The 27,818-nt window shown below is 38.3% G+C and overlaps 1 protein-coding gene and 2 long non-coding RNA genes across 3 annotated transcripts; 2 read left to right on the forward strand and 1 right to left on the reverse strand.

Annotated features, from left to right (window-relative positions):
• The first annotated feature begins 8,805 nt into the window (after window positions 1-8,805).
• On the forward strand, window positions 8,806-10,974 carry LOC136818043 (uncharacterized). The gene is made up of 2 exons (XM_067074405.1): window positions 8,806-8,922; window positions 9,077-10,974. Exons 1-2 carry the CDS (start codon window positions 8,912-8,914, stop codon window positions 9,720-9,722), a joined length of 657 nt encoding a protein of 218 aa, XP_066930506.1. The 5' UTR covers window positions 8,806-8,911; the 3' UTR covers window positions 9,723-10,974.
• A 261-nt stretch (window positions 10,975-11,235) lies between these two features.
• LOC136818044 (uncharacterized) lies at window positions 11,236-12,632 on the reverse strand. The gene is made up of 2 exons (XR_010848189.1): window positions 12,427-12,632; window positions 11,236-12,098 (listed from the first exon to the last, which is right to left on the reverse strand). It is a non-coding gene; the product is annotated as an uncharacterized lncRNA (long non-coding RNA).
• Window positions 12,633-13,682: 1,050 nt separating this feature from the next.
• LOC136818046 (uncharacterized) lies at window positions 13,683-17,526 on the forward strand. The gene is made up of 2 exons (XR_010848191.1): window positions 13,683-14,205; window positions 17,422-17,526. It is a non-coding gene; the product is annotated as an uncharacterized lncRNA (long non-coding RNA).
• Window positions 17,527-27,818: the final 10,292 nt, after the last annotated feature.

Genomic DNA, 27,818 nt, shown 5'->3' on the forward strand with positions numbered 1-27,818 from the left:
TGAGCAGTAAAACGTCAAATTGATAGCATCAAATGTATCATCAGTGTAAAAGAATGGATTATACCTTAAGTTGGTCTAACTGTTAGTCACACTAGCATCCCGCCAAAATAAGTATCAAAGATTAATGCTGCAAAAGCGATATGTCGTTTACTTGACAAGTAAAGCAAAAAATTGTGCTGCAAATCTTCTAGGGATTCATGAAAAATTAGCCGGCGCTTTTCAATGAAATTAACATTTTAAAAAACTAGAAAAACTACCTTAATTTTGAGCCATAGATGAAAAAATTTGAGCCAAGACAACCTTTAAAAACTAATTTTAAGAGCAGCTTCCCAAGAAAATAGAGAAGACATCCACCTAGATCTGTGGACCGTTGGATAGGTTATTTCCCAGGAATTTCGCCAGACCTCAAACAAAGATCCATTTACATATGAGAAATCAATTTTACTTTAGCGTATGATCAAGGCCTAACAAATCGAAGCGCCTGTCTTGAGAATTGAATGACAAAAACTACTAAAAATCGGGAAATTTTTGAAAAGTTTGATTTTAGATCCCCCAAAATCCTGCTTCATCCTGCTTTAGATCCCTCAAAATCGGAAGCGAGCTAATTCCTGATTGGGAAGGGCTAGAGTTCTCAAATTTTCACTGGATATTCGTTGTTATCTTCTTTATCAGATAAAAGAAGGATCACCTTGTTAAATATCGTAAATTTTTCTTTATGACCAAAAATAGGCATTTTTTTAATCCGATAAATCCGATAAATCCGATAGATCCGATAAATCCGATAAATCCGATAAATCTGATTGCAGATTGCCGTGAGTGTTACTACCTGTCTAAAGTCGACATCCCTCTTCACGCCGTCTCAAAGGGCAATATTTCGATCGCATGGAGGCGCTTCAAAACACCAGCTTTTTTTAGTTTTGTCCTGTTTACCCCAAACGCTTCATTCTCGCGTAGGGCTTAGGGCTAGAACCCCCAATAAGAGACTTTTGACTGACAGAAAAAAATTTATCATCATCACTTTTGTTAATTGTCAGAATCGTTTACTCACTGGAAATATGCAACTTTCTGAAGTTTCGTTTTTTTGGTTGTGCTTAGCTTCATTTTAAAAATAACAAAAATGAAAAGTTACCTTCGATCCCACGAGTAAAAAGAGGTATATATTCTGACTAGTCTAAAAAAAGTGGGCTCGCGTGGCGAATAGAATATCTCGCAAATTAATATACGCATAAAACGGACGAATCCCTGTTTCTTTATTTATAGGTGACGTCACCATCAATCCTGACTTGACAGTAAGAACCATTGAGAACCGAATTTGACAATGCATAATTTATTACGAACGGCCAAGAAAGTTTGTGTGACGCAAAAATTGTGCAATAAACAAAGAAAAAGGAAACTAGGAATTTATTGAAATATTTCACTAATCAAGCATCAAACTTTTTATTTCTTGTAAGTATTATAAATTTATAGTTTTAAATACTTTTTTTTGGAAGTCATAGGACAATTAAAGTAAATTTAGGATGATTGGGTGGTTATTGGGTGGACGGGTGTTTTTTGTCATACTTTCAAACAACTAAAACAATTTTCAAATCAAAGAAGTATCTTTTAGCATTTATAATCAAATAAGGTATTTTCTGTACATTATATTTTCTTAGTTAAAAAATAAAAAACCAATTTTGCATTTGTGAAAAATAAAGACAGATAGTCACACTAGGAAATCAAGGTTTCAGAAATAACAACATCAGTCATGCCTAAAAACAAAGAAACATCTAAGAAAGATGCCGAGGCTGAGAATGAGAAAATAAAACTGTTTAATTCATTTTTTTTAAGAACTTTCTAATCAAGGCAAAGTTCCAGCAAAATACTTACATAACAGTTAGAAAGACTTGAGAATCAACAGTGCCATGTTTCGACCAATCGTCCCAAGTTAGAGCAACTCGGAATATGATAAACCTGACTGACCAAAATTGCAATTATATAAATTATTGTGGAAGTGAACGCATAAAGATGATGTATGGTGATACAGCCTAGAACAATATTAAATTTTGTTTCAGCGCAAATTCGTCACATTTTGTCTCGATAACCTCATAACTACGGAACTTATCCTTAGAGGCAATCGAGCAATAACAATAGAAAAAATCTTTACTTGGCTCTGTATAAAAATTGCAAAATAGAAACTCGCTTAAATTCACAATACTGATTTTTTACCCCAAAACGAAACTTTTCTATTTTGTAAATCTTTCTTTCATTTCCCCATACGTAAAATATAGAGTACTTTCATTTTCCCCCAAGCTTGTGAGGGAAAAATGTTAAGACTGCGTGTTGTCCTCACGGATTTTCCTAGCGTAATTCATTTGTGTGATGTCATAATGTTATTGTTCTCTTCTCAGATTATTGCTGACGACACTTCAATCGCTTACAGGATTGGACAATGGATGACAATAGACCGTGACGTATACAACAATTTTATATGACGCGACAAATGAAAGTTCATTATTGGGTGGCTTGATAACACTAGTGATTTCTTTATTTTTCTAACATATTTTGTTTTTCCGTTTTAGAAGAATGATTCTGGTAAAAAATAAGGTTTTATTCTGTTATTTTTTAATTTGATATTATACTGTAAATGCTTATTTTAAAGAAAAATTTGTAATTGGGCGGAAAGAATGAAAACGCCTTTGTTTTGAACGCCCGACTGCCAAAATACCGGGATTCTGGGACTTCTTTTAAGACAGGGGTTAGACATGAAAACAAAGAACTAAGTAGAATCGACTTTTTCAAACTTAAAATACAATGTAAAATATTTTTGTAATCAAAAATTATATTTAACAAATATATTGAAAAGTAATAATTTGTTATAAGCAAAGAGAACTTAAGTGCGGAAAAGAAAGTCTTCATTCTTCGACCCCCGGATTTTTTATTGCATAATTTCTACGGGAAATATAAAGTAATTTCATTTGGCTTGTAGTTTGAGAGCTTGGATGTTGGGAAGCTGCAAGAATAAAGGTAGACAAATTATAATCTTTTTTCTGAAAGAAGAATTAACTTTCTGCTAGACTAGACTGTGATATATGGCACTTTGTTGTGATGGACTGCTCTTCTAATTTCGACACCCTTCTTTAAACAATCAGAAGGTCAGAATCGCTGATTGAAACTAGATTAGCAATCAAAGAGGAAAAAACCTTTAGTCTATCAGTGATACCAACCTTCCTATTATTTTATTCCTATCTATAAAGACAGTATACACCTAACTCTTCATACAAAAATTACGGGAAACACATATTTGGACTTTGCACTACTCTTATGCTGCACGCAAGCAATTTAAGCTGAAGTCCTGCAAAAGAGGGACAAAAATCTGTTTTTTTAAGTTTGCAAAAAAATGCCACATAGGAGATCTTTCAAATTCAGTATAAATGTCCAGACGGTGTCAATCGAACGAATGGAACGCCGAATCAATTGAACGCAATTGAACACAAGCGAATAATTGCGATTCGATTGTCGAACGCAATCGAATCGCAATCGAATATTACCCAGGATTTGCCGTTTGATTGCTTCGATTAGGTTCGATTGTATTCGATTATGTTTGAGTACGTCCGATTGATTTAGATTTTATTCACTTTCGTACGATACTCAATAAGCGCTCGACCGCCCACGCTAAAAAGAGGAGTGATCCAATTTAATTTAATCGCAATCAAACTCATCGAACATAATTGTAATTGAACCAATGCGCAATGGAACATAGTCAACTGTTAATCGAACCAATCTAACCTTACTCGAACGCAATCGAACACAATATGTATGCAAAAATTATGGTGGCTGAATTGCCGTGGTGAAATTCCCTTAAAAAGTATGCAAAACATGTGCAAAAAGAAAGTATTAATATAAAACTTAAATGGATAATTGGCATTATATTATAAAGTGTAATCTTGTAGAAGAAAGATTAAATTTGCTTCTCTTGAAAACTAAAAATAATTATATTTTCTCATCTCTTAGAACAAGTACTTCAAAAATCAATAACATTAGACATATAGTCAACTCAGGTAATCGTTACGCACTCCTAATTCTTACGCACTTTTTGAATCACCAATATTTCATGATATACTTGGTTTCTAACCTTGAAGTAAAATTATTATGAAAGCCAAAACATTTCCCTACCTTTTGTACCAATAATTTGTTTCTGTTTTGACTTCCCGCTCGCCAAAATTTGCTTCAAAGAAAATGCGCTGTGGCGATACCATTTTGATATTTTAGAAGGATGAAGTAACTTTTGAACTGAGGAGATCTGGGTACAAGATAGCGCGCAAATGGTTGTTGCTAAGAAGCAGCCTATTCAAGTACGTTTTATCCCACCAAATGTTTTTTCTTGAATATTCCGTGATAAATAACAAGAGCGCGGGATCAATTAGGTGCGTAAAATTTACCAGGGTAGCCCAATCATTACGCACCCTTTTCAAGTTACCATTCAAGCTTTAAAGTCGCCAATACATTGTTTCCAAGTAATATCTTTCAACAAGTTTAATAGCCAATTGGTTTTCTTAACAGTTTTCCGATCCACGGAATCGATAGAGGGAAAAATGCGGAATAATTGCAGATTTGGCACCTAATCATTACGCAGTTGAAAAATGTTGCTTAATAATGAATTTTGGCTTATCGAAGATAGCTTATGTGAATGAAAAAGGTTGGAAAATGCTTTAGCTATCTAAAAAGAGCTCAACTAGCGGGCAACTAGCCTTTAATCGCAAGAATTAGCATGCGCGGAATCGATAGGGAAAAATGCGGAATAATTGCAGATTTGGCACCTAATCATTACGCAGTTGAAGAATGTTGTTTAATGAATTTTGGCTTATCGAAGATAGCCTATATGAATGGAAAAGGTTGGAAAATGCTTTAGCTATCTAAAAAGAGCTCAACTAGCCTTTAATCGCAAGAATTAGCCGCAAAATCAACCTTTCTCTGAAAAGTGCGTAACGATTACCTGAGTTGACTATAAATTCAAACTGAAAAATCATCAGCGAAGGTAAAAAATAATCCTAATTCGGCTGACGGTAAATTATTCTCCTGGGAATAGAGCCGCCAAATGATCAAATCAAAACGACGTCATAATTACTGCTTTTCAGTTTGCGTGTTTTGAAAGTTTGATGTGTGTACTCCGTCTTCGTGGAATTTCTTAATGGCATGAAAACAGAATATGCTACCGGGTGACCCACGAAAAAGTTCGGACCTTTCTCGGCGTCTTGAGGCCGAACAAATGTCCCAAAGTGCTTGGAGTTTTGGTATTTAAAAAGTAGATATCCTAACTTAAAATTTGAGCTATCACTTTTTAAATTTGACCAACTAGTTCTCTACTTATGACCTTTTAAACTCAAAATTCACTTTTCGGAAAGTGTAAAAAACACGTAAAAAAGAGGTATTAAATTAAATGCAATCAATTAGAAAATCTCTTATAAATTGACTTATTTAACGAGTTTTGTGACATTAATAATTATTAAAAACACCTTTGAAAGTAGTTTTTGTTTAAAACAAGACTAGTTTTTATCAAAATTGGCACTTTCAAGGAATTTTCTCAAAAACTGTATATCAAAAACGTCTAAAAATTGTATATGTATTTTAATGACCAGGCAGGTCATTCATTTGAGGGCTATGCATGTTAGCCTCCACTGATGCAAGTTACCCTTTCTCACGGTAATTATTCAACAGGGTAGCCTCTTTGAAAAAAGGTCTATTCAAGATGGCGGATGGAAAGACGAAAAGGTCTATCGAATATTACCCAGAAATCGGCCATTCGATTGAGATTCGATTACGTTCGGTTCGATTGACATTGTCTGGATATGTGAATAGAGCAGTAAAAAATACAACTTTTCTATTTTTTCCTTTTTTTTCAAAAGTTCTAGGAATGAAAATAAAGGGATAATGATAATTGAATATCATCCACTGATGATCCGCGGCACTATCGTAAAGCTAGAATCGCTTTGCGTCTTTTTGCTTGAGAAAATGATTAACAGATTCCATGGAAGTTGTTGTCAGAATGTTTTACAACAAGGCTCTTGACAGAAAATGATGACAGTGCCGTTATCATTATTAATCTTGTAAGATCTAACATATTATGTTTGTAAGTGCACTTTATAGTTTTGATTCCAATTGAATAATCATATTCTGGTTTTCATGTCATTATAGATAGATGCTGTTTTAGAGTTTTAGAGCTAGCCTGAAAGAAGGGTGTCGAAATTATTTTAGACAGGTGTCGAAATTAGACCAACTTACGGTATTGCGCAAGCTCACAATTTTAATTTCCCTTCATTTGAAATACTTTAAAAACCCCGATTTTATATCCTTCTACTGGTCTGTGCGTTGACCCAAGGTTGATGCTGGTGTTTTAAACGACACATTTACAGTAGGACATCCTAGCACGTCCTAGCACCTAGCAAAAGGAAAAGATGTGTGCTGTTGTCCCAACATACAACAGTCATTTTGAGAGTAGTATAAAGTCCTAATATAATACCGAACCGTTACTGATAAAAGAGAGAAGAGCATACCTGTTTTTTCTTATTCTTAAATCTAAAAAGCAACTTGACTTCCACCATCCACTCCACTTGGAAAAGGATAATTACAAGGTCTCAAAAGAAGGTTGTCTATTGCTCATTCCGACATTTTAAATTTTCCGGGGGTTTTGTTGTTTGGAATTGATTAACTAACAGTTAGGTAGGGTCAGGGTTGCTAGTAACGGCTTGTCACTGTGCCGGGTGCATACTCGGCGCCGCAAATTTTTTTTCCGTAGACGGGCGGAAATATCTTTAATGGTCAGAAATATCATAGCACAATGGTCGGAAATATCATTTGATGGTCGGAAATATCTTTAGATGGTCGGAAATATCCCAAACTCTGAAAATTTGAAAATTTAATGGTCGGAAATATCATAGCGTAATGGTTGGAAATATCATTTGATGGTCGGAAATATCTTTTGATGGTCGGAAATATCATTTGATGGTCGGAAATATCATTTGATGGTCGGAAATATCCAAAACTCTAAAAATTTGAAAATTTAATGGTCGGAAATATCCCGCGCTTTTAAAAATGCTTCATCAGCAAAAAAAATGTAAACAAAAATGGTAGCAAAGGTGGTGTTGTGTGGCCAACATGTTGTGTGTGCCAGACAAGCTTTTTAGAGAGAGAAAGTGGTATTGACCTTTTTATTCTAACACGACTCTTCGTTCTTTCTTGTCTTTTTTATATCCTTTCCTCCTCTGGCCCCCTCGCTGGCCCCCACTGTAAGGGTCATTTTTTGGCCAAATTTTCTCTGCATGCACTGCCAGCTGGATGCACTGTAAAGGTTCGATTTTGGAAGCCAAATTTTCCGCCGAACAGTCGTTTTCAGATCGAGTGCCCCCCCCCCGGGTAAGGTCTAGAATGGGAGGGTGTCCGGGCAGGGTTAGGACTAGCTTTAGGGTGATTTGAGAGCAGTGGGGGCTAGAGGAGGAAAGGATATAAAAAATACAAGAAATAAAGAAGAGTCGTGTTTGAATAAAAAGGTCAATACCACTTTCTCTCCCTAAAAAGCTGTCTACGTCTTGTGTAAAATACTGTGTAAAGAACTAAGAAACAGAACAGTTCTCAGATAGTGCCCCAAAAACTTAAAATAAAAAACTACTCTTGTCTGGCACACACAACAAGTTGGCCACACCACACCACATTTCGCTAAATGCTCAGAGCGCGACGGCCCATTTTCCCTTTCCTATCTTTCACCTTTAAGGTAAGTTAGCCTGTTTATTCTACTTTCTGAGACTTAGTTTCTCATTTCTGACTGAGTTTTCATACCTGTCAATCATTTTTCCATCAATTTCGACCAATCTAATTTTCGCACCGAGTGGGATTCGAACCACCACCAAAGAAAGACCTTCAGATTCGGAAACCAGCACTCTATCAATTGAGCCACCGCCGCACAGCAAAATTACGCAATTCATAACACATTATACCGAACTGGCAAAAGACGGGGGTAATGTTATTATAATATGGGTAAAAGTACCCCTTTTTTAAACCTGACTGAAATTCGAGCCGTTACTAGCAACCCTGCGGGGCCCAAGGCCCCGGAGTATGCACCCGGCACAGTGACAAGCCGTTACTAGCAACCCTGACCCTGACCCAATACCCCCTGAATCACGGAATGATGGATAGGAAAAATTATCGGGGAAAAAATTGCTCTGCGCGGTCTGTGCATATAGCGAAATCTACCACACCACCTTTGCTACCATTTTTATTTACATTTTTTTTGCTGATAAAGCATTTTTAAAAGCGCGGGATATTTCCGACCATTAAATTTTCAAATTTTTAGAGTTTTGGATATTTCCGACCATCAAATGATATTTCCGACCATCAAAAGATATTTCCGACCATCAAATGATATTTCCGACCATTACGCTATGATATTTCCGATCATTAAATTTTCAAATTTTCAGAGTTTGGGATATTTCCGACCATCTACAGATATTTCCGACCATCAAATGATATTTCCGACCATTGTGCTATGATATTTCCGACCATTAAAGATATTTCCGCCCGTCTACGGAAAAAAAATTTGCCTCGGCGCCTTGGGCCCCGCAGGGTTGCTAGTAACGGCTCGAATTTCAGTCAGGTTATAAATCGATGTCGGAATGAGCAATAGACAACCTTCTTTTGAGACCTTGTAATTATCCTCCCACTCCACTTCCGTGTCCCTTTTGAATTCGAAATTTCATTGAAGCGCTGAAAGTATAGAATTAGTTTTTGCATTTCGGCGCAGCAGACCTTTCGAGCCGTGAACGACATAAAAAATTTCATTGCATAAAATCTCCGCCCGATCTAATACTGGTATACGCCCTTTCAGGCCTTGAGTCTGAAAGTCATCTCTCAAGACCTCTTTTAGCAATTTCACGCAAACAAGATGGAGTCGGAGTAAGTATTTTAAATTTTGTGGTTTTTAAATCCTACTTTATCTCTTCTTACATTCAGTGTAAGGTAAGAGATTATATTTAGAAACTGACTGCTATTTATACAAGAAGTAAATTGCGGTCGATTTAAGCATAATGTTTAAACGTTTATGTCTTAGATCAACAAAAAGGAGCTCTGAGACCGATGCTAATGAATCCGGTGATGAGACTCGACAAGCACCACCCAAACGTAGACGATTTGAGCTTAATAACGAGAATGAAGCTGCTTCATGGGAGTTGACTGAACCTATGAAGTTGTACATAGAGAAATACATTGCCACTCATGTCCAAGAAAAAGACTTGAGAGAGCAGGTCTATAGTGAACATCCTGTCCCAGCTAACCTAAAAAAGGTGCCAGAATTGGACTCTTATATGAAGACATTATTGCAAGATAATTCAAGATATCAAACATTGAAGTTTGAGAAGACTTTAAAACATTTGAATGATAAGATACAAGCTGTTTATGGCCCAGTCTCAAAAATCTGGGCAGCTTTCGAGGAAGAGAAAGAGAACTGTAGTGAAGAGGAATTAGAAGAAGGCCGGGAAATAGCACAATGCTTCGAACAGGCTATTATGCTTCTTGGCCAAGTGTCGAACTCAGTGATGTATTACCGCAGAGAAAACGTCTTGAGTACACTCATTGAATCCTCAGCACAAATTAAAGAAATATTACGGAATCAATCGAAAGACATGAATGACCAGGCGTACCCAATCGATGAAATCGATACGGGAAATCAATCGATATTAATCGATTTTAATCGATAATAATCGATATTAATCGATAACTAATCGATAAACAATCGATAGCCAATCGATACTAAGACTTTACGTTCTTATCGATTGGATTCGATTGTTATCGATTGATATCGATTAATCGCTGATTGCTTTCGATTGTTATCGATTAATATCGATTTCTTTATATTCGCTAAAAACGCAACCTTACCGTGGTTTTTCTAACTTAACGCGTGGCAATAAATAATTATCTTCGACGCTACGCGTGAAAAACTAGAGAACAATTAATTACGATATTGAAGTGTTTTAAGTGTACGCGTTAAAGGCTTGTGTAATATATATTACATATAGATCGTATAATGTATTAACAAGCATTAGCTGATTTGGAGGAGCCAGAGGAGGATGACGAAGATCCCTTTAATTTGTGTTTTTGAAAGAAAGAAGTTTATCAAAAATAAAACTTTCCTGTCTAATTTTTCTTGTCCAAGGCTTGATCACGCGTAATAATTTGAGTGACATTAATTATGCAGAATTTTGGCTACGCATTAATAATTAGAGTACCGTAGGACGGGGTGAATCGGATACCCGGGGTGAATCGGATAATTTGTTTAATCGCCTCTCATACTTCACTGACGATGTCTTTTTCCATTCTGTTTTCAGATCCCGTTCACTGATCGATCAAGCTATCGGAAAAATATGGCTTCGAAGATTTGGAACATGTTCTTCGGAAATTGAAGAAGAAAACCTTCTGATTTTCGGACCCTTTTTTGAAATGCCGAATAAGAAATAATGAAGCGACCGTGATTGGAGATCCTTTGGCATTGTGTTCTACGAAAGCCAGTTGTATACAATCTTTGGTTCACTAAACGAAAAACAATGTCTATTCTTCGTATTTTCATTCTAAAGTTAGGGCGGAAAATTGTTCGCGTTAAAACGCGAATCGTCCTTTTGCGCCCCAATTTAAAGGCGTTGTTAAGTGATACGGAACCGAGAAATGGAAAGAAGTTAATTATTGAATGATTAAAAAATATCAAATGCCGTCATCATGTCATTTTTAATTACTGCCACACTATCCCAAGAGGCTTGTTAGTGTTCAGAGTAGCTAGGAATAAATGTTCAAATGTTAATAGTCACTCATTGTTCATGTGAATACAATGTCTTTGTATATTTTGTATAGTGATAATTTAGGAGTTTATATGTTATGTATTATTTTCCAGAAGAAAATAGTGTGGAAGGGTAAGGCTACAAACACTTTACAACAAGATAAGAACATTTATTAAAGTAACGGACGCCGCGGTCTCTCGTCCTTCCTAGGAAATGTCTTTGACGAAAGGGAATATTTCTAAAGGCTTGATAATGAGACAGGGTACAGTATGAAACAAGACATAATTTCCCGTTCGTTCATATGCTGTTCATTCTCTCGGAGGTCTCACATCCCCTGGCTTAAATCATCTATGAGACAGGGGTGCAAATATTTCTGCAAGCGGAAATTGGTAAACTAAAAGAGGCAAGAAAGTATGACACGGTGGAGCCCCTTCCTAGTGGAACAATTGGCAATAAATAATCGGCCCGGTGAGAAAATATGCCCCAGATATTTAAGAACCCGAGAAATTTTTATTTTCTTTATTCCTTACTGTTTTTTTATCGTTCATTTTTCCAAAGGGTATAAAAGTTCTCACCGGGCACTGAGAGAGACAATGTTATAAAGTATTTTCTTTCGCTAAGAAAAGAATTAAAAGGTACATATTTTCCAAATAAGAGCTTAGGAAGTTTGCTGCCAACTACGAGTATACTATGTATCTGAGCATTGAATACCATATAGAATTATTACTGTCTCCTGTCTTTGTGTTCATGGCGAGTCCACGATGGTTCTGAATTCTTTAAGTGCCACCATAATACCCCTGTCTCAGTAACTCAGTGAAAATTTGAAATCGACCATCGGAGAAGTTATGAAACAAGTAAAAATTCACACACACCGAGTCTGTATTTGTAATCACTTAATTCTCGCCGGAATACGGGAAAAATAAAATACCGACCGTACTCTAAAGGGCCATAACCTTTAAAGAAAATACTTTTTTTGCTTCGTTTTTGCATTTCTGGAATCATCCTCAAATTCTGCGTCGATCGGTAGGCAATTTGTAGGCACTTAAAGCAGAACCAAGGCGGCTGGAGCCTTTGAAAGTCAAACTTTCGATGAAATTCAATGAGGTCAAAATTCTTAAAGTGGCTTGGCAGTGAAAGTGTCAGTATTAGGTAATTTTTTTCATCGGGACGGATCCTTGACCGGGTCACTGAAACAGGGGTGTATCGTACGTTTTCTCTTATCATTTTGTCAACAAATTTTAGAGCCAACCAGAGCGTTATTGATAATCTTCTCCCGTCTCTGAAGTATCTGAGATTGTTCAGTACCTGAAATAAGGAGAAAACAAAATTATACGATGATCGGATTAATTTCTCTATTCTTTTTATCGACTCAGCTATCACACCCAGTATCACTGGGAAAGTAGAAAAGGTTAGCTTTTCACGGGGCATTTGTAGCGGTCGAATGATACTTGAGACAGGGGTATTCAATGGACGCTAAACGTCAAAACAGTGTTCATTTAAAATGTCCGTAAACAACGGGATATGAACACTGAGTTTTTTCGAGCGCAATTTCTATTAACCTAACATGGCCTGTGAAACAGGGGTGTGGGTGTGGGTGTGCTAGACTCTTCTTAGGTAAAAAAGAAATACGCACCTGCTGGGTGTGATAATTCAATGCTTTTAGATTCAATGCTTTCTATCGTAACCGCGGAAAATAACGACCATATAATATGTGTTTGATGACTCTATCGATCGATGCTTCGATTAAAATTTGATATTTTCGTAAGTTGTCCAGTTTCTCTAATGCTCTTCTTTTTTAATCATTTATTTACTTCTCCCTTTTCATTTTCTCTGGAACGAAACGCAAGCGTTAAATAAAAAAACAAACTTGGATTTGGCTAATGTAGTCAGACCTTTCAGAGACGTTTCATTTTCTTACACATTGCACTTTCTATCGTGCATTCAACCAACACTTTTCATAGCGCACACTAATCAAAATTTTATTATCAATGATACTAAACGTACTACCCAAATATATCTCCCTTAGGTATTACATTTTTATGACGCTCCATCTAATGACTAATTACTTTGTGAGAATTGCATGTCAGACCTTTCAGAGACGTTTCATTTTCTTACATTGCACTTTCTATGACTTTCAAATTATAACTTCGGCAAAACGTAATTTTTGAAAAGTGGTATTGCTCCACCACAAAATATAGAGAGTGTTGGTTTATGTTCCGAATGGCGCCCCGTCAAATTCTATCCACTTCACCCCGAAACGAGTGACTCGATTTTCTTGTATTCGATTGAAGATTGTTCCTCGTAGAAGAAACTTTTGACTTTTGAAAATGAAATTTTCTAAACTCGCGAATTAGACCCCACTCGTCAAGTTCTGCGGTATAATTAGGTGGTAGGTCTCGTCGGGAAGAGGTAATTTGCCCAAAACCTTCCAATTCTATCCGATTCACCCCGTCCTATGGTAAGATTAATAGCATACCGTGGCGAATCTAAAAATAGACATCAATTTTTCTGTTTGACCGAAATTCAATCCCGTCACCCTTTGCATTAAGTGCGCTTGCACGCAAATTACACTCAATTCAAAAGAAAAAGTAATAACTTTTACAACTTTTTAATTAAAACGAAAAGGATTGTGGGATTGAATTTCGGTCAAACGAGAGAAGTAATAATCATTACGTTTGCACAACGAAGCGCTATTACGATTTTTCGCCAAAAACAGGGTACGCGTTAAATTAGACTACGCGTTAAATTAGAAAAACCACGGTACCGCAAGGACAAAAAAACTTGCGCCGTTGGTTTTGTTGTTCGGATTGCTCAGAAATTTGGTGCGAAGGCAATTCACCCGATTTGCCGAAAAACGCGAAAAGTTCTTCCCGCGAAAATTTCTTCCCTTTAAAGTACGCTACGATATTATCGTGAGATACTATATTTCTGGTACACAGAGTAGCGATCATAAATACAGAAAATTAGCACAATCGATCGCAATCGATCTTAATCGATAACAATCGAATTCAATCGATGGCTAATCGATAATAATCGAATTTAATCGATGAAAATCGATACCAATCGATAATAAAATTTTACGTTCCTATCGATTGGCCATCGATTAGTAATCGATCGATCATCGATTACGAACGACTTTTATCGATTGACATCGATTAAATCGACAATCGATGTTATCGATTGGGTACGCCTGGGAATGATCAATCCAATTCCAGTCTATTTGGTGAAACCTTCGAAACGAAACTAATCAAGGATTCCAAAGCTCTGAAAAAGTCAGAGGCATTCTTCACCGCCCTGAAAAAGCCGGCAAAGACACAATCCTCATCTGCTACCGCTGCCAGTTCCAACCAGCCCAATCGCAGGGGCTCCTTGCTTAGAGGAGGAAGAAGCAGGGGGCAGTTCTCATTTAGAGGTAAGACCTCATTCCTTTCAAAAATTAGTTTGTCCAAAACCAGAAAACCCTCAACTGCTAATAACCTGTCCACTAGACTTGGGAAATCAACATCTTTTGTCCCATGTTCATCCCTCAGTAAAAGGTTTATTTCCCCAGCAGTTAATTCCAAACTTACTTCCTGCCGGGAAATTGAAATTTTTCAGCCAGAACTGGGAAGTCCTAACTCAGGACCGAGCAATTCTGCAAGTGGTGAATGGCTACAAGATACCATTCACATCCGTACCTGTTCAGAACAAATTTCCCCATCAACCTCCCATGAAATGGGAGGAAGAGTTGTTGATAGAAGCAGAGATCCAGAAAATGCTACAAAAGGGTGCAATACAAAAAGTACAATCCCCTTCTCCAAATCACTTCCTAAGTTCAATCTTCCTGGTACCAAAATCAGATTCAGGTCACAGGCCAGTCATCAATCTGAAAAATCTAAACAAAAATGTTCCCTATCTTCACTTCAAAATGGAAACTTTGGGGCTACTGAAAGAACTGCTGGTAAAGGGAGATTTTATGGTCAAATTAGACTTGCGAGACGCATACTTCAGCGTCCCCCTTCACAATCTTTCTCGGAAGTATGTAAGTTTTCGTTGGAAAGGGAAAATATACGAGTTTCTATGCCTTTGTTTTGGCCTGGGTCCTGCGCCAAGGATTTTTACCAAATTGATGAAGATTCCTATAGCTTTGTTAAGACGGCTGAACGTTCGCCTAATTATCTATTTGGACGACTGCCTATTGATGGCCTCATCGATAGAGGAACTCCTGATGGCCAGGGACACCCTCGTATTTGTACTTCAACACTTGGGGTTTTCCATAAATTTCGAGAAGTCGGTAATGGATCCAACTCACAACATTCGCTTCCTAGGGGTAGAAGTGAATTCTCTAGACATGATAGTGAGCCTTCCCCAGGACAAGGTAGCCAAACTAGTTGCCCAGTGCCAAAAACTACTAGTACCCCCAAAGGTTTCGTTGAGGGAGTTAACCAGTTTGTTGGGTCGCCTCTCTTCTTCAGCTGTGGCAGTTCTGCCAGCCCCCCTTCGTTACAGGGCCCTTCAGAGGTTCCAGATACAAGAGTTAGCATGTCACAACAACTTCGAGGCATTAGTTGTCCTGACGGAAGAAGTGAAAGAGGAGTTGGATTGGTGGATTCAGAACTTAGAACTTTCCAATGGGCGTTCTTTAATAACAGCCCCTCCTCAGTTAATAATAGCTTCGGATGCTTCCAAGGAAGGCTGGGGAGCGTTTTGCAAGGGTCAGGAAACAGGGGGCCCGTGGTCATCTCGGGAGGCAGAAATGCATATCAATGTTCTGGAACTGAAAGCAGCAAAACTGGCAATTCGTTGCTTTCACAGGGAGTTCCCAAATATCCAGTCGATACATTTGCAAATGGACAACATCACAGCCCTAGCTTACTTGAAAAAGATGGGGGGAACAAAGAGTCAAGCCTTAATAGATTTGAGCAAGGAGATCTGGGATTATCTACTAGACCACCAGATCACGATTACTGTGGAGTACCTCCCTGGAGTTCTCAATGTGGAAGCAGACAGGCAATCTCGGAGTGTGAAGGATTCAAGCGAATGGAAATTAGACCCTCACATATTCAAGAAAATATGTCTGCTAAGAGGATCTCCGGACACAGACCTGTTTGCTTCCAGATTGTCTCACCAGGTTCCTCTATATTTTTCATGGAAGATAGACCCTTACAGCAGGGGGCAGGACGCCTTCCAGGCGAGCTGGACACAAATAAGGGGGTATGCATTTCCTCCATTTTGCCTCATCGGGAAAGTTTTAAAAAAGGTACTTTCAGACAGAGCAACCATTCTGATAGTAACTCCTGCTTGGCAAACCCAGTCATGGTTTCCCCAGCTCCTTCAGTTATCAATCCAAAACCCAATATTACTACCGCAAAGGCGAAATCTGTTGTCAAACCCAAAAGGGGAATGGCATCCACTTCTGCTGAATCAAAGTCTCCAGTTAGTGGTCTGGACAGTTTCAGGGATAGAATCGAAGCAACAGGCATTTCTAAGAAAGCTTCCTCTCTCATTGCAGCTGCAAGAAGGGACGGGACAGTCGCTCATTACCAATCGGCCTGGAGTAAGTGGAGTGGCTGGTGTGATAAAAGGCAGATTGATCCTATTCGATCTCCTCTAAATTTTGTCATTGATTTCCTCTCTGACTGCTTCGATGAGGGCAAGGAGTTCAATACCATTGCTGGTTACAGATCTGCTATCTCAGCTTATCATGACCCAATTGATGGGGTAAGGGTTGGGAAACACCCTCTAGTTTCTTCATTGATGGCAGGGATTCACAACAAAAGGTTTCCACAGCCCAGATACACTTTCATTTGGGATGTTGAGAAGGTCGTGAGTTATCTTAGTACAATACCTTCACATTCTGAGAATGTGTCAGATAAACTGTTGACTTTGAAGCTGACTATGCTATTAGCCTTGACTTCAGCGGCCAGGGCTCATGAGATTACATATTTAGATGAACGCTTCCTTGTTAAACATCATTCAAAGTATACTTTCACTTTGGGAAACCCACAAAAACTGCAAAAGTGGGTAAACTTAGACCCCCAATAGAATTTCACCATTTTGAAAGTGATTTGAATCTGTGTGTATGCCGCCACATTGATTTGTACTTGGAAAGAAGTGCTTCATGGAGAAGGGAGAAAGGGCAATTATTATTGAGTTTCATTAATCCACATGGTCCGGTTAAATCCTCAACTGTTTCTGGATGGGTCCTTGAGTGCTTGTCACAATCTGGTGTAGATACTGCAACATTTAAAGGCCATTCTACTAGATCTGCCTCAACCTCTAAGGCCAGTTCTCTTGGAATTCCTCTAAAGGAAATTTTGAAAAGGGGATATTGGGCCAATTCTACTGTGTTTGAACGGCATTATAAGAAGGAAATGTCTCAGGAAATCCCTAAGTTTGATGCCGCCGTTCTCGGGAAGCCGCTTTGAACAGAGGTCTTGAGAGATGACTTTCAGACTCAAGGCCTGAAAGGGCGTATACCAGTATTAGATCGGGCGGAGATTTTATGCAATGAAATTGAGGATTGTGCAAGGGCCCGAAGGGCCCGCAGTGCAATCCCGATTTTATAAATAAAATCGAAGCCAACGATCTAATACTGCCCACCCTCCTTCCCCTACTAACACCTATCCTCATGATTATTTTCTTTCAGGACGATACTTTCGAGGAAGACGAGGACGTGGTGGTTATCGAGGAAACTGATTTTAGCATTTTATGATATAGAATATATGATATAGTCGGAAAAGACTTTGAGTTACATATTTGTGTCATTTCTTGTTTTCACTAAGTTGCTTTGTTTGCGCAAAATTGGTGCTTTTAATTATTTCAATATTTTCGACCATTACACATTATTAAAACTGAAATAATAACTTTATAGTGGTCTTGAGATTTGACTTTCAGACTCTCGGCGTGAAAGGGCGTATACCAGTATTAGATCGTTGGCTTCGATTTTATTTATAAAATCGGGATTGCACTGCGGGCCCTTCGGGCCCTTGCACAATCCTCAACTGCGCGCGCTGGGTACAGCGAACTGAAAAAGCAGCCAATACCACGAAATAGATACGACGAAGGGACGACGAAATTGAAAGAAATAACGAAGAACAGTCGGAAGATGGCGATACAAAAAGCTATTACGAGTACGAAAAGAATCGAGAACGAAGAGTGGACAAAACGATCCAAGACAAAATTTTGTAACAACTTTATCAGGCAAAAATACGTAGATGAAACCGACAAAACTACAACGAAAAATATAATGACAGTGAGATTAAATATGGTGGACGTAAAAATGAATTTAATTTCTAAGACTTCTAAGGAAATTATATCGGGGAAGAGCACAAAATACCCGGTTTGCAATTCTATTAATATCTATGGTGGCCTAATCTTCCCAGAACCCTTTGCATTTTCCCAATCACATTCACTGCATCACGTTTAGCTTTTGGTTTTTAGTCCGCTGATCTCTTTTTTTTTTTTTACACCTAGTCTCGAGGCAAGCTCAGTACATTCCAAACAAGCAACTACTTATTTTGTGGTACGCTGTAATTTTCGAGGCAGTCACATAGGCCAATTTTCCTTGGCTTGATACAGATTTTTAGTAAAAAATTATATTATCTTATCGGCCAAAACTTAGTCGGCCCTAAGTCACTAAATTTTGGCTTCGTGATTAAAATTAGGGCCAACTAAAAATTTTAGCCGACTAAAATTTGGGTCGACTTAAAATTTGGGCCAAATTAAAAGTTCGTAATTAAGCTTTCCTTAATTTCCAATATATTAAGCTTTCTCCTATTTACCATCTGCTTGTAAATTTAGAAAGGGCCCAAATTCTTAGTCGGTCTTAATTATTAGTCGGCACTTAGTGACTAAATTTTGACGAGGTAACTAAGACTAGGGCCGACTAATAATTAAGGCCAACTAAAATTACGGCCGACTAAATTTTGGCCGATAAGGTATTGTCGAATGAAGTTAATGTGTTTTATTTCAATAGGATGGAAGCTGGCAACCTCCTCGTGGTCCATCCTGTGAGTACCGTTGAAACGCAATCGCCAACGTCGGGTAACTAATGCCAACACCTGAAAAGTTGACAAAGAAACGAAAAATGTCGATCCTTAATGAGCCAACCGGTCCTGCGATCCTTCAGCTAAACGTTGAGGGACTCACTCGTCCGAAGTGCGAATTCATCTGCAATATCGCCGTAGGCAATCATCTCAATCATTCTACTGCAAGAAACCCACATTGTTGACAAGGAAAAAATCAAGATCTACGGTTTCACCCTTATAGAAGCTATACCACACCAACGTCATGGTATCGCAACTCTTGTCCGGAATGATCTTACATCTTCCGTCTCTATCGCCTCAAAGAGTCCTCCTGGTAACGAAATCGAATGGATCAGCATCTCAATTAATGATGAGCTGACAGTCACTAACCTCTACAAACCACCAAGCTCTCCTTTTGAACCACCACGCTTTGATCACCCAGCAATATATTCCGGCGATTTCAACTACCATCACACCTCTTGGGGATACACAAGAAATAATCCAGACGGTGAAGCGCTGCATGACTGGTGTACCAACATTGATCTGAAACTACTCTTCGATCCAAACCAACCAAAAACGTTCCATTCCACAATTTGGAAGTCATACACAAACCCTGATCTCTCCTTCTTCACCCATGATCCGAACAGCGTCTTACCAGATCCGGTACATAATGTAATTGGAAACTTTCCAAAGTCACAACACCGACCTACAGTTATACACCATCCAGCTCTCATAGAGTACACCCCAACAACTCCCATCCCTCGCTGGAATTTCGGGAAAGCTGATTGGATCTGTTTTAAAGAAGCAACAAGAAACATATGTGATGATCTCCAAGACTTCTCAAACCTCAATGCCTGCTACTCAGCATTTCAGTTAAAATTAATCAAAGTCGCCAAGAACACCATCCCACGGGGTTTCCGAAAAAACTATATACCTGATTGGGACGACACTTGTAAAAATCTTGCCAGAATCCTCGAAGAAGCAAGCTCGCTAGAAGACAAAACGCTGATATCTAACCAACTCATCAATCACCTGGACTCAAAGCGCAGAGAACACTGATTTCATCTGTTGAGGACGTTGACATGATATCTTCAAGTCGGAAGGCGTGGTTAACCCTTAACAAATTAACAGGCAGAAAGAATGTTTCGCCTACTCCCAACTCGATCAATCCAAACTCAGTTGCTTCCTGCCTGCTGTCAAACGGTAAATTCAAAAATCCCAACAAAGAATTTACAAGATTCATCAACCAGGAACTCAAGCAAGCCTGGAATTCTCCTTCAGCCGATCTGAATCTGTGTAAGGACTTCACAACAGAGGAGCTAACACTCGCCATCAAAACGCTTTAACCCGGAAAAGCCCCTGGTGTCGATAATCTTCACCCCGAATTCTTCATCAAAATGCATGAGTCATGCACCGAATGGCTAGTCTAATTCTACAACCACTGTCTCAATCTAACCGTTCCTAAGATCTGGAAGCTTTCAAAATTCGTGGCCGTGCTCAAGCCCAAAAAACACCCGACCCGTTAGCCTGCTATGCATTCCATTAAAACTCTACGAGCGTCTGATTTACAACAAGGTCCAACCAATAGCTGAAACCATCCTACCAAAGGAGCAAGCAGGCTTCCGCCCTGGACGTTCGTGTCTCGATCAAGTCGCTCTCCTCACCTAAGACATTGAACTAGCCTTTGATCAGAAATTAAAAAACTGTAATAGTGCATGTTGATCTATCTGCCGCATATGACACAGTCTGGCACCGTGGTTTGACCCTCAAATTGCTTAACCCTATTCGGCCTAGGGGGGGGGGGCTGTTTCTGTTCGGAGGTCAAATTATTGGTAACTGAAATAATAGAGCTTTTGCCATGAAATGTTCTGTAAATTCCTAACTTTTATTTAGCTTCAAAATAAAAAAAAATTTGACTCCTAAAAAATTTCACACCTTGAGCATGATGACATTTCTGACAGTAGGGTGTCATAAAAATTGACACTTTTCCAATACAAATTTATAATTTATGTCAAATATATCGTTTAAACCGTAATTTATTGAATATTCAGGATAAAATAAGCCTTTTAAACTCAGGCAACTTTTTTTTAAAGCCTTTGTAGAATACAATAGCTATTTACAAGAACAAAGGAAATTTTCAGTTTTTGCTCACTTTGGGCATGATGAGTGACGTCATCATGAAAATTTTTTGTCAAAAGTTACCTTGTGTGCCAAGGATCTTATGTGCCAAATTTCATCCAAAAAGACCCACTAGATCAAAAGTTAAGGGGTGGTACAGGAAAAGCCCCCCCTAGGTTTGGACCGCCCCTAAAAGCCTAGGTTGAATATGGTTTAAGAAGATCCCAAGCCGATCTATGATACGTGTCATGATGTCAATGATTTCCCAACGTCGTTTTCACGAGCATATTGGTGGGAAGAAATCACGAAGTCGTACCCTCATCAATGGCGTCCCTCAAGGCTCTGTTATAGCCAATGAAGTATAAGCCCGAAGGGCTAGAAGTCAATCTCTTTGGTAGGATTTGAAGCCAACAAATCCTACCAAAGTTGCGCGGCCTTGAGCGACCCGCCTGGTTTTTACACAAATGACAGATTGAAACTAAAATTTACCACTTAATTTCGAAAAATATATCACTCGAAAACAAAGGAATTGCTATATTCAATCCGTCATAAAAAATACGGCGCATATTTTAAGGCTTCAATTTTTCTTGCCTGAGAAAGGTTAGAGATTGACCTCTAGCCCTTCGGGCTTGAAACTCAATGGTTATAGCCCCGCTTCTCTTCAATATCTATACTCACGATCTGCCAAATACCATCAGTAAAATATTCGTCTACGCTGACGACCTTGCCCTGAAATCAACTCACTCAGGCTTCCCAAAAATCGAACGGGAGCTCTCTGTCGATGTAGATACCCTGAGACTTTACTTCACGAACTGGAGATTCAAGCTTAACGCGGCAAAAACTGTCTAGAGCGTATTCCACTTGGCAAATCGCAAAGCTGACTATGAACTGAACGTCAGAACTTGTACTGAGAGACTCCGATTTGAGAGAAATCCAGTCTATCTTGGCGTCACACTTGACCGTACCCTCTCCTTCAAAGAGCACCTTACAAACGTCTCATCAAAGGTTACGAAATGATGTAACCTCCTCAAAAGACTTGCCGGAAACCGTTGGGGTGCAGACTTCGCCACCCTAAGAACCACTACTCTGGCTCTTTGCTATTCAGCTGCCGAATACTGCTCGCCCATCTGTAGCCAGATTACCCACTGCAAGAAGGTTGATGTTTCACTTAATGAATGTATGAGACTAATCAGTGGTTGTATCAAATCCACTCCAACCGATATTCTACCCGTCCTAAGTGGGATCGAACCTCCTGATATTCGTAGAGACAAAAACACCCTGGATCTCCGAAACCGCGCTCTTTCAAACAATCATATGCTGAACAATCTGATCGCAAACCCCCTACTCAACACAAGACTGAAAAGCAGATCTCCGCTGTCGCTCAGAATGAATTCAATTGCAAATGCAGATAATGGTATCATATCCTCCCGAGCTTGGGCTAACGAAAAATGGAAAACCCGATGGGTCGCTTCCGAACACCAATTGAAGCAGTTCACCCCTTCACCCTCGTCAAACCCTCTGGGATGTGACCTTAAGCGTTGTGAATGAGTTCTTCTTAATCGACTTCGTTCTGGCTATGGTCGTTTTGCTGGTTTTATGCATAGAATTGGTTTGAGCAATAACCCGTATTGTCTCTGTGGCGAAATACAAACTGCTCAACATGTTTTGATTTGCTAAAGGATAGGTATCCAAGGCGATATCAAAACTGCTGATAATGACTTCAAAAATTGGCTCACACTGAACATCTTGGATATCTAATTTATTTATTGATTAGTTATTTATTTATTTTTTCTCGTTACTTTTTTCTTCCGATCATACGCATATATATATTTCAATACTAATAGTTTCATGCTGTGGAGACGATCATCAGTTGAAAATTTGAAATTGAAAATTTTCAACTGATGATCTTTTTTTCTATCATCTCTTTTATCACCAATTTATGGTATAAGGCGAGACCAATTTGATTTATTGTTCTACGGGCAGATCGTTAGCAAAATATGGGTCGGTCGGTCGGTAAAACAAGAATAAATTTTTCATTTATCAGGGTTGGTAAAGTACCAAGAAAATGTTTTCCAAAAAATGTCTGGATAAAAAATTCACTTTTTTTATCTTCGATGAAGATCATGATAAAATCTTAGTGTATGGAATGGTTTAATTTTCTAATTTTTTTGAATTTCTTGAATTAATTTTCAGCTTTATTAAATTTGATTCTTACAAATAACTATAAAATATATTGTAGTGGAAATTCAATATTATTACTTTTTTGATTTTAGCAAAAATAGGGTCGGTCGGGCCCGTAGACCAACAAATTAAATTGGTCTCGCCTAACTAATAAAAATGTACAGTTTTAAAAATTTCTTTTTTTTTTTAATTATATACTATCTTTTATAATATATAAAAAGGAATCCCCAATCTGAGGCCTGGGATGAAATATAAGAGAGAATCAAGATCTACACAAGGCATTAATATTAAGAATCATACCAAGGTGAGGCCTAGCCGAATCACCATAGGGAAAGGAGTTTTCTGATATGGGGCCTATCCGTAGCAGGAGCGACCTTTCCTCAGGGAGACTACAGCCGCCATCTAACAAAAAAACAAAAACAAGAAATCGCCTAAAGTAGACAAGAGTGAGAAAAAACAAAAAAGACAAAATTAACCTTTGAAGTGGTGTAGGGGAAAACTTTTTGTCTACGTTTCACATAAATAAAATATATTGAATATTTACTTTGGCTAAAAAATAATATAAGTCTAAAAATACGAGAAGGTTATTTCTTTCGAAAAACCCGGCTCAGACTATCTGCAGGTGGGGAATCACCTTCGGGTTATACACAAACTAGGGAAATTGGCTGCCCCCAAATTAGGAAAGTCTAAGGATTGAAAATTGGAAATGAAAGCAAAAGGAAAGCAATATAGTGGAAAATTGCAAATGTGTTTGAGGGAATTGTACCTATGGAGAACGACTAGCTCCAGTTATCAAAGTTAAATTATGTTATACGCTGTATTACATCAAAAATATTTTCATCTATTGATTTCAGCTTCCAAAATTTGCTTAAATGATACCCTTTTATCATGCAAGTGCCAGTTCAGAGCACAGTCATGTATTGCATTCAGTTCATCAATGTTAACTTCAACGTCACAAGTAGTAAGGGATAGAGTTGACTTTCCAATGCGATTAAAAAGGCAACATAGAAGGTTCTATCATACGCCATACAGGTACCAAGCAGACTATTCAATATTGAAAATGATCGGTCACGGTTTGGGATGGATAGAAGGTGAATGATGTATTTTGACGTGTTCTTGTTTTGAAAGAGTTGGTGTACAAGGTCTAGCCTGCGATTGTCTAGCAGTGTTGTTATATCATTGAGTCTGTAATAACAGCTTATGAGGTTTTTGGAATGTTTTGAGACTCCAAACAGTTGCTTCAGCGAACAGCGTGTCTGTCTGTTGAGATATTGTCTGTCAGTGTTTGTTAAGTTGACGATTTCCAGGCCATATATCAGTTTTGGAACAACTAAAGATCGATACAACGTGACAATTTGGTTTGGGTGCAGATGACGAACACCAGACGAAACGAGAGAAGATACTACAGACCACATCTCAGTGAGGCGGTACTCTAAATGATGTTTATTCAATAGGAGTTTGTTTGATTTGCGTTTCCAAATGAAACCAAGGTGTTTCATTGTTTCCTGTGCTAATACGAATTTACCATCTAGCATCAGCATGGGGTTCTGAAAGTTTGATTTACCGGAGACAACAAATTGTGTTTTGAGATGGTTGAAACTGATGTTGTGGTTTTCCCCATATAATATGCATTTGTCAAAAAGTAACTGTAATCCGCGTAGTGTGGGGCTGATGAGGAGAAGGTCATCTGCGAAAGCAACAGCTGATGTGTTAGTTCCTTCAGGTAAACGAGCTCCTGAGTTTGATTTTTTCAAAATATCGACTACATAGGCATTCGGTGTAAATGTTATACAGATAAGGAGAAAGCACGGATCCTTGCTTCACACCTTGTGACAAGCGAAATGATTCGGATTTACATCCATTATACATAACGGCGGATACACTCTGGAGGTACGACAATATTAAGAAATGCAACACTGATTTTGAGATACCTTTGTCAAGAAGTTTCTTAAACATTACGTGTCAATTGCAACTATCAAAAGCTTTCGAAGCGTCTAAGCTGCACATGTACACAGGTGAACCATTAGTGTTGTTATGATAGTTAATGGTTTCCTGGATCATTACTTCAGCATGGACTGTAGATGTTTGGTTGGTAAACCCATATTGAGATAGTTTGGGGGCTGACAGCATTGGACATTTGTCGAGGATGACGACTTCGATAATCTTTGAGAGGATAGGCATCAAGCTGATACCTCTATAGTTATTTGGGTCTTTCATCGATTTTTTGTAAGATTTAACAAGTGGAATTAACAACGAGATACTCAGGGATTTCGGAGTTTGGTTTTCAGTGAAGATCCTGTTGACAATATGTGCAATATAAGTTCTAACTTTGTTATTTTCCGCAAATTGAAAGTGTTCTGCAAGTAATTGAAACGGATTCATTGCTTTGTTTTTGTTTAATCGGTTTATGGCTTTGCTTATTTCTGACAAAAAAGCATTCTCTATTCGGTCCAATATCGTGAAGTAATTTTTTCAATTCTTTATTTGTCTTGTTGTTATCTGTTGATGCCACCTTCGGTTGATTGAGAACCTGATCAAAATGATTAGCAAATTCGTGGGTAATACTTTCTGTTGTTGATTTATTGTTTATTGTAAAAAGTTTTTGTGTCGATGATTTGTTCAGTTTAATTTGTTGCCAGTAGGATCTGGGTTTAATGTTTTTTAGTTTATCAACTCCAATGTAATGATTGACCGATGATCGTTGATGATCCCCACGGACGTGGAGTGGTTCAATTTAACTAAACAGAAATAAATAAATAAAAAGACAGGAAGAGATTTTATGCTGGGGAATCTAACCGTGAGTATCACAGCTCGAATAAATATTGACCTGTGAAGACAAGATTTTTTTAATTCAAGATCTTGTATTAAAACCCTCACAAAGTAGATATATTTCATCGTTTGGCTGATGAGGTTGCAGTTCATGTCTGATTTGCTTTTTCAGAAAAATCGTGTGAGAAAATGAAAGGTGGAATAATTTTGTCTAGGGAACTTGCGAAAGCTAATATTTTCTCTATGAAAACATGGCCTCTATTACCTAGGGTAGGGGAATCTTTGTTCAGCCGGGCTCAACTGAATTTAGAAGGCAAGAAATAGTTGTTTTGAGCCGACGATTGTCGGCACATCTAAGGGCTCTAAGCCGAGTGCGACTACCACCATATCCCCTCTCCTAAAACCGACCCTTATAGAGAGACCAAATTTTTAGTGCAAAAAGTGCGTTGAAAGTGCCACTTAGAAGATTTTTTGAAAAATGTTCTTCGAGTGGCGATTCTTCGGAAGGGACTACTTTGATAAATTGTCAGATTTTTGCAACCCTTTTAGAGTACACATTTTGGTTAGGTGAAAACCGACCCTCGTTCTAAAAACAACCATACGTTCGGCTCAAAAATTAACTTCCAAAATCGGACGGGATTTGACACCCATTCAGAAACCGACAAAAAGTACCCCTTGCATCATTTTCTTCATCAAACCTTTTCCATTGAGCGCCTCACTTTCAAAGTAACTTTGAAGACATACAGATATACAAGAGCGCGAGCAGCACGCTATTGAATAATTTAGTTTAAGTTCCTTCCTTACGAAAGAAGAATTCATTTAATTTGAAAGTTTTCATAGGAACAAGGTAATTTGCTACCTCTACTGCAGGTATAGGTAAAAACATACCCTTACAGTGCAGTACTGGTCATAACATACCCTTACTAGCTGAACCTTGAAAAACCGATCCTTAAGTGCTTCACTCTGGTAAGTCGCACTAATGACCCCCCTTCCACCCCCTCGGAATCTCTTAAAGGGCTCGGGTGGCTGCACCAATCAAGAAATTAACCCTTTTCACTGTCCAAGTATCGGAGCCATACAGGAGAATGGGATGGGCTCGACGAGTCTTTTAAAAGTTTGAAATTTAGAGTGTTAGACAAATGCCAGATTCCAGGGCACCTTAAGGGTGCTTTTTTTCACATCGAAATTATTTGATGTGAAGAGGGTCTTCAAGATTTTTTAATAGCCTCAGAAACTAGCCCGCGGCTCACGCCTGTGCAGAGGAGCTTTTATTTTGATTCCCTTCATCATTGGATAGATCAACAGAAAATCTTAAAAACATATAATCTAAAACAATAATGAGAAGAAAAGTCCAGCGTGAATATCAAAATTATCAGTAACCCCGTCAGCTGTGATGTTCTTTGCTTTGGTGAGAGACGTAGAAGTGCCCTAGTGGCTGAAATACTTTATTCTTGAAGGAATGCTATACAACTTGAGAATTTCAAACATGTTCCATTCAAAAAGACTCGACTGAGAAGCTTTTTATTATTTGTTAAGGGTGTTGGCACAACATTAGTTTTGATCACATTTGAAGGAATTTATATCCTTCGTATTTTGAAAATATAACTTATTTTGCAGCTTTAAGATGACTCGGGCCAAAAACCCAGATAACGTCAAAAGCATTCTGCGTTACCGTGAAAAGCACAGGCCAAAATTATATATTGACCTGTGCCGACCAATCGAGATTCTATTCAGCGCGCAATCAACGCAGAGAAAAGTAACCATGACGACCATCCAAGATTTTGGATGAGGGTCATAGTCGATATTTTTATTCCCGTCGTTGAAAACACAACTCAGAAATGTCATTAACGCTTTTTAAAAAGAGTCAGTGGCTGCGTTTAGACCAACTGGCATTTGTAATTTGGCATTTGCTCATGAGTGAGTCGATTTTAATAGCTTTTCCATTGAATTT

Source organism: Clytia hemisphaerica, unplaced genomic scaffold (assembly GCF_902728285.1).
Source record: "Clytia hemisphaerica strain Z4C2 unplaced genomic scaffold, Clytia hemisphaerica genome assembly, whole genome shotgun sequence".
Taxonomy (NCBI): domain Eukaryota; kingdom Metazoa; phylum Cnidaria; class Hydrozoa; order Leptothecata; family Clytiidae; genus Clytia; species Clytia hemisphaerica.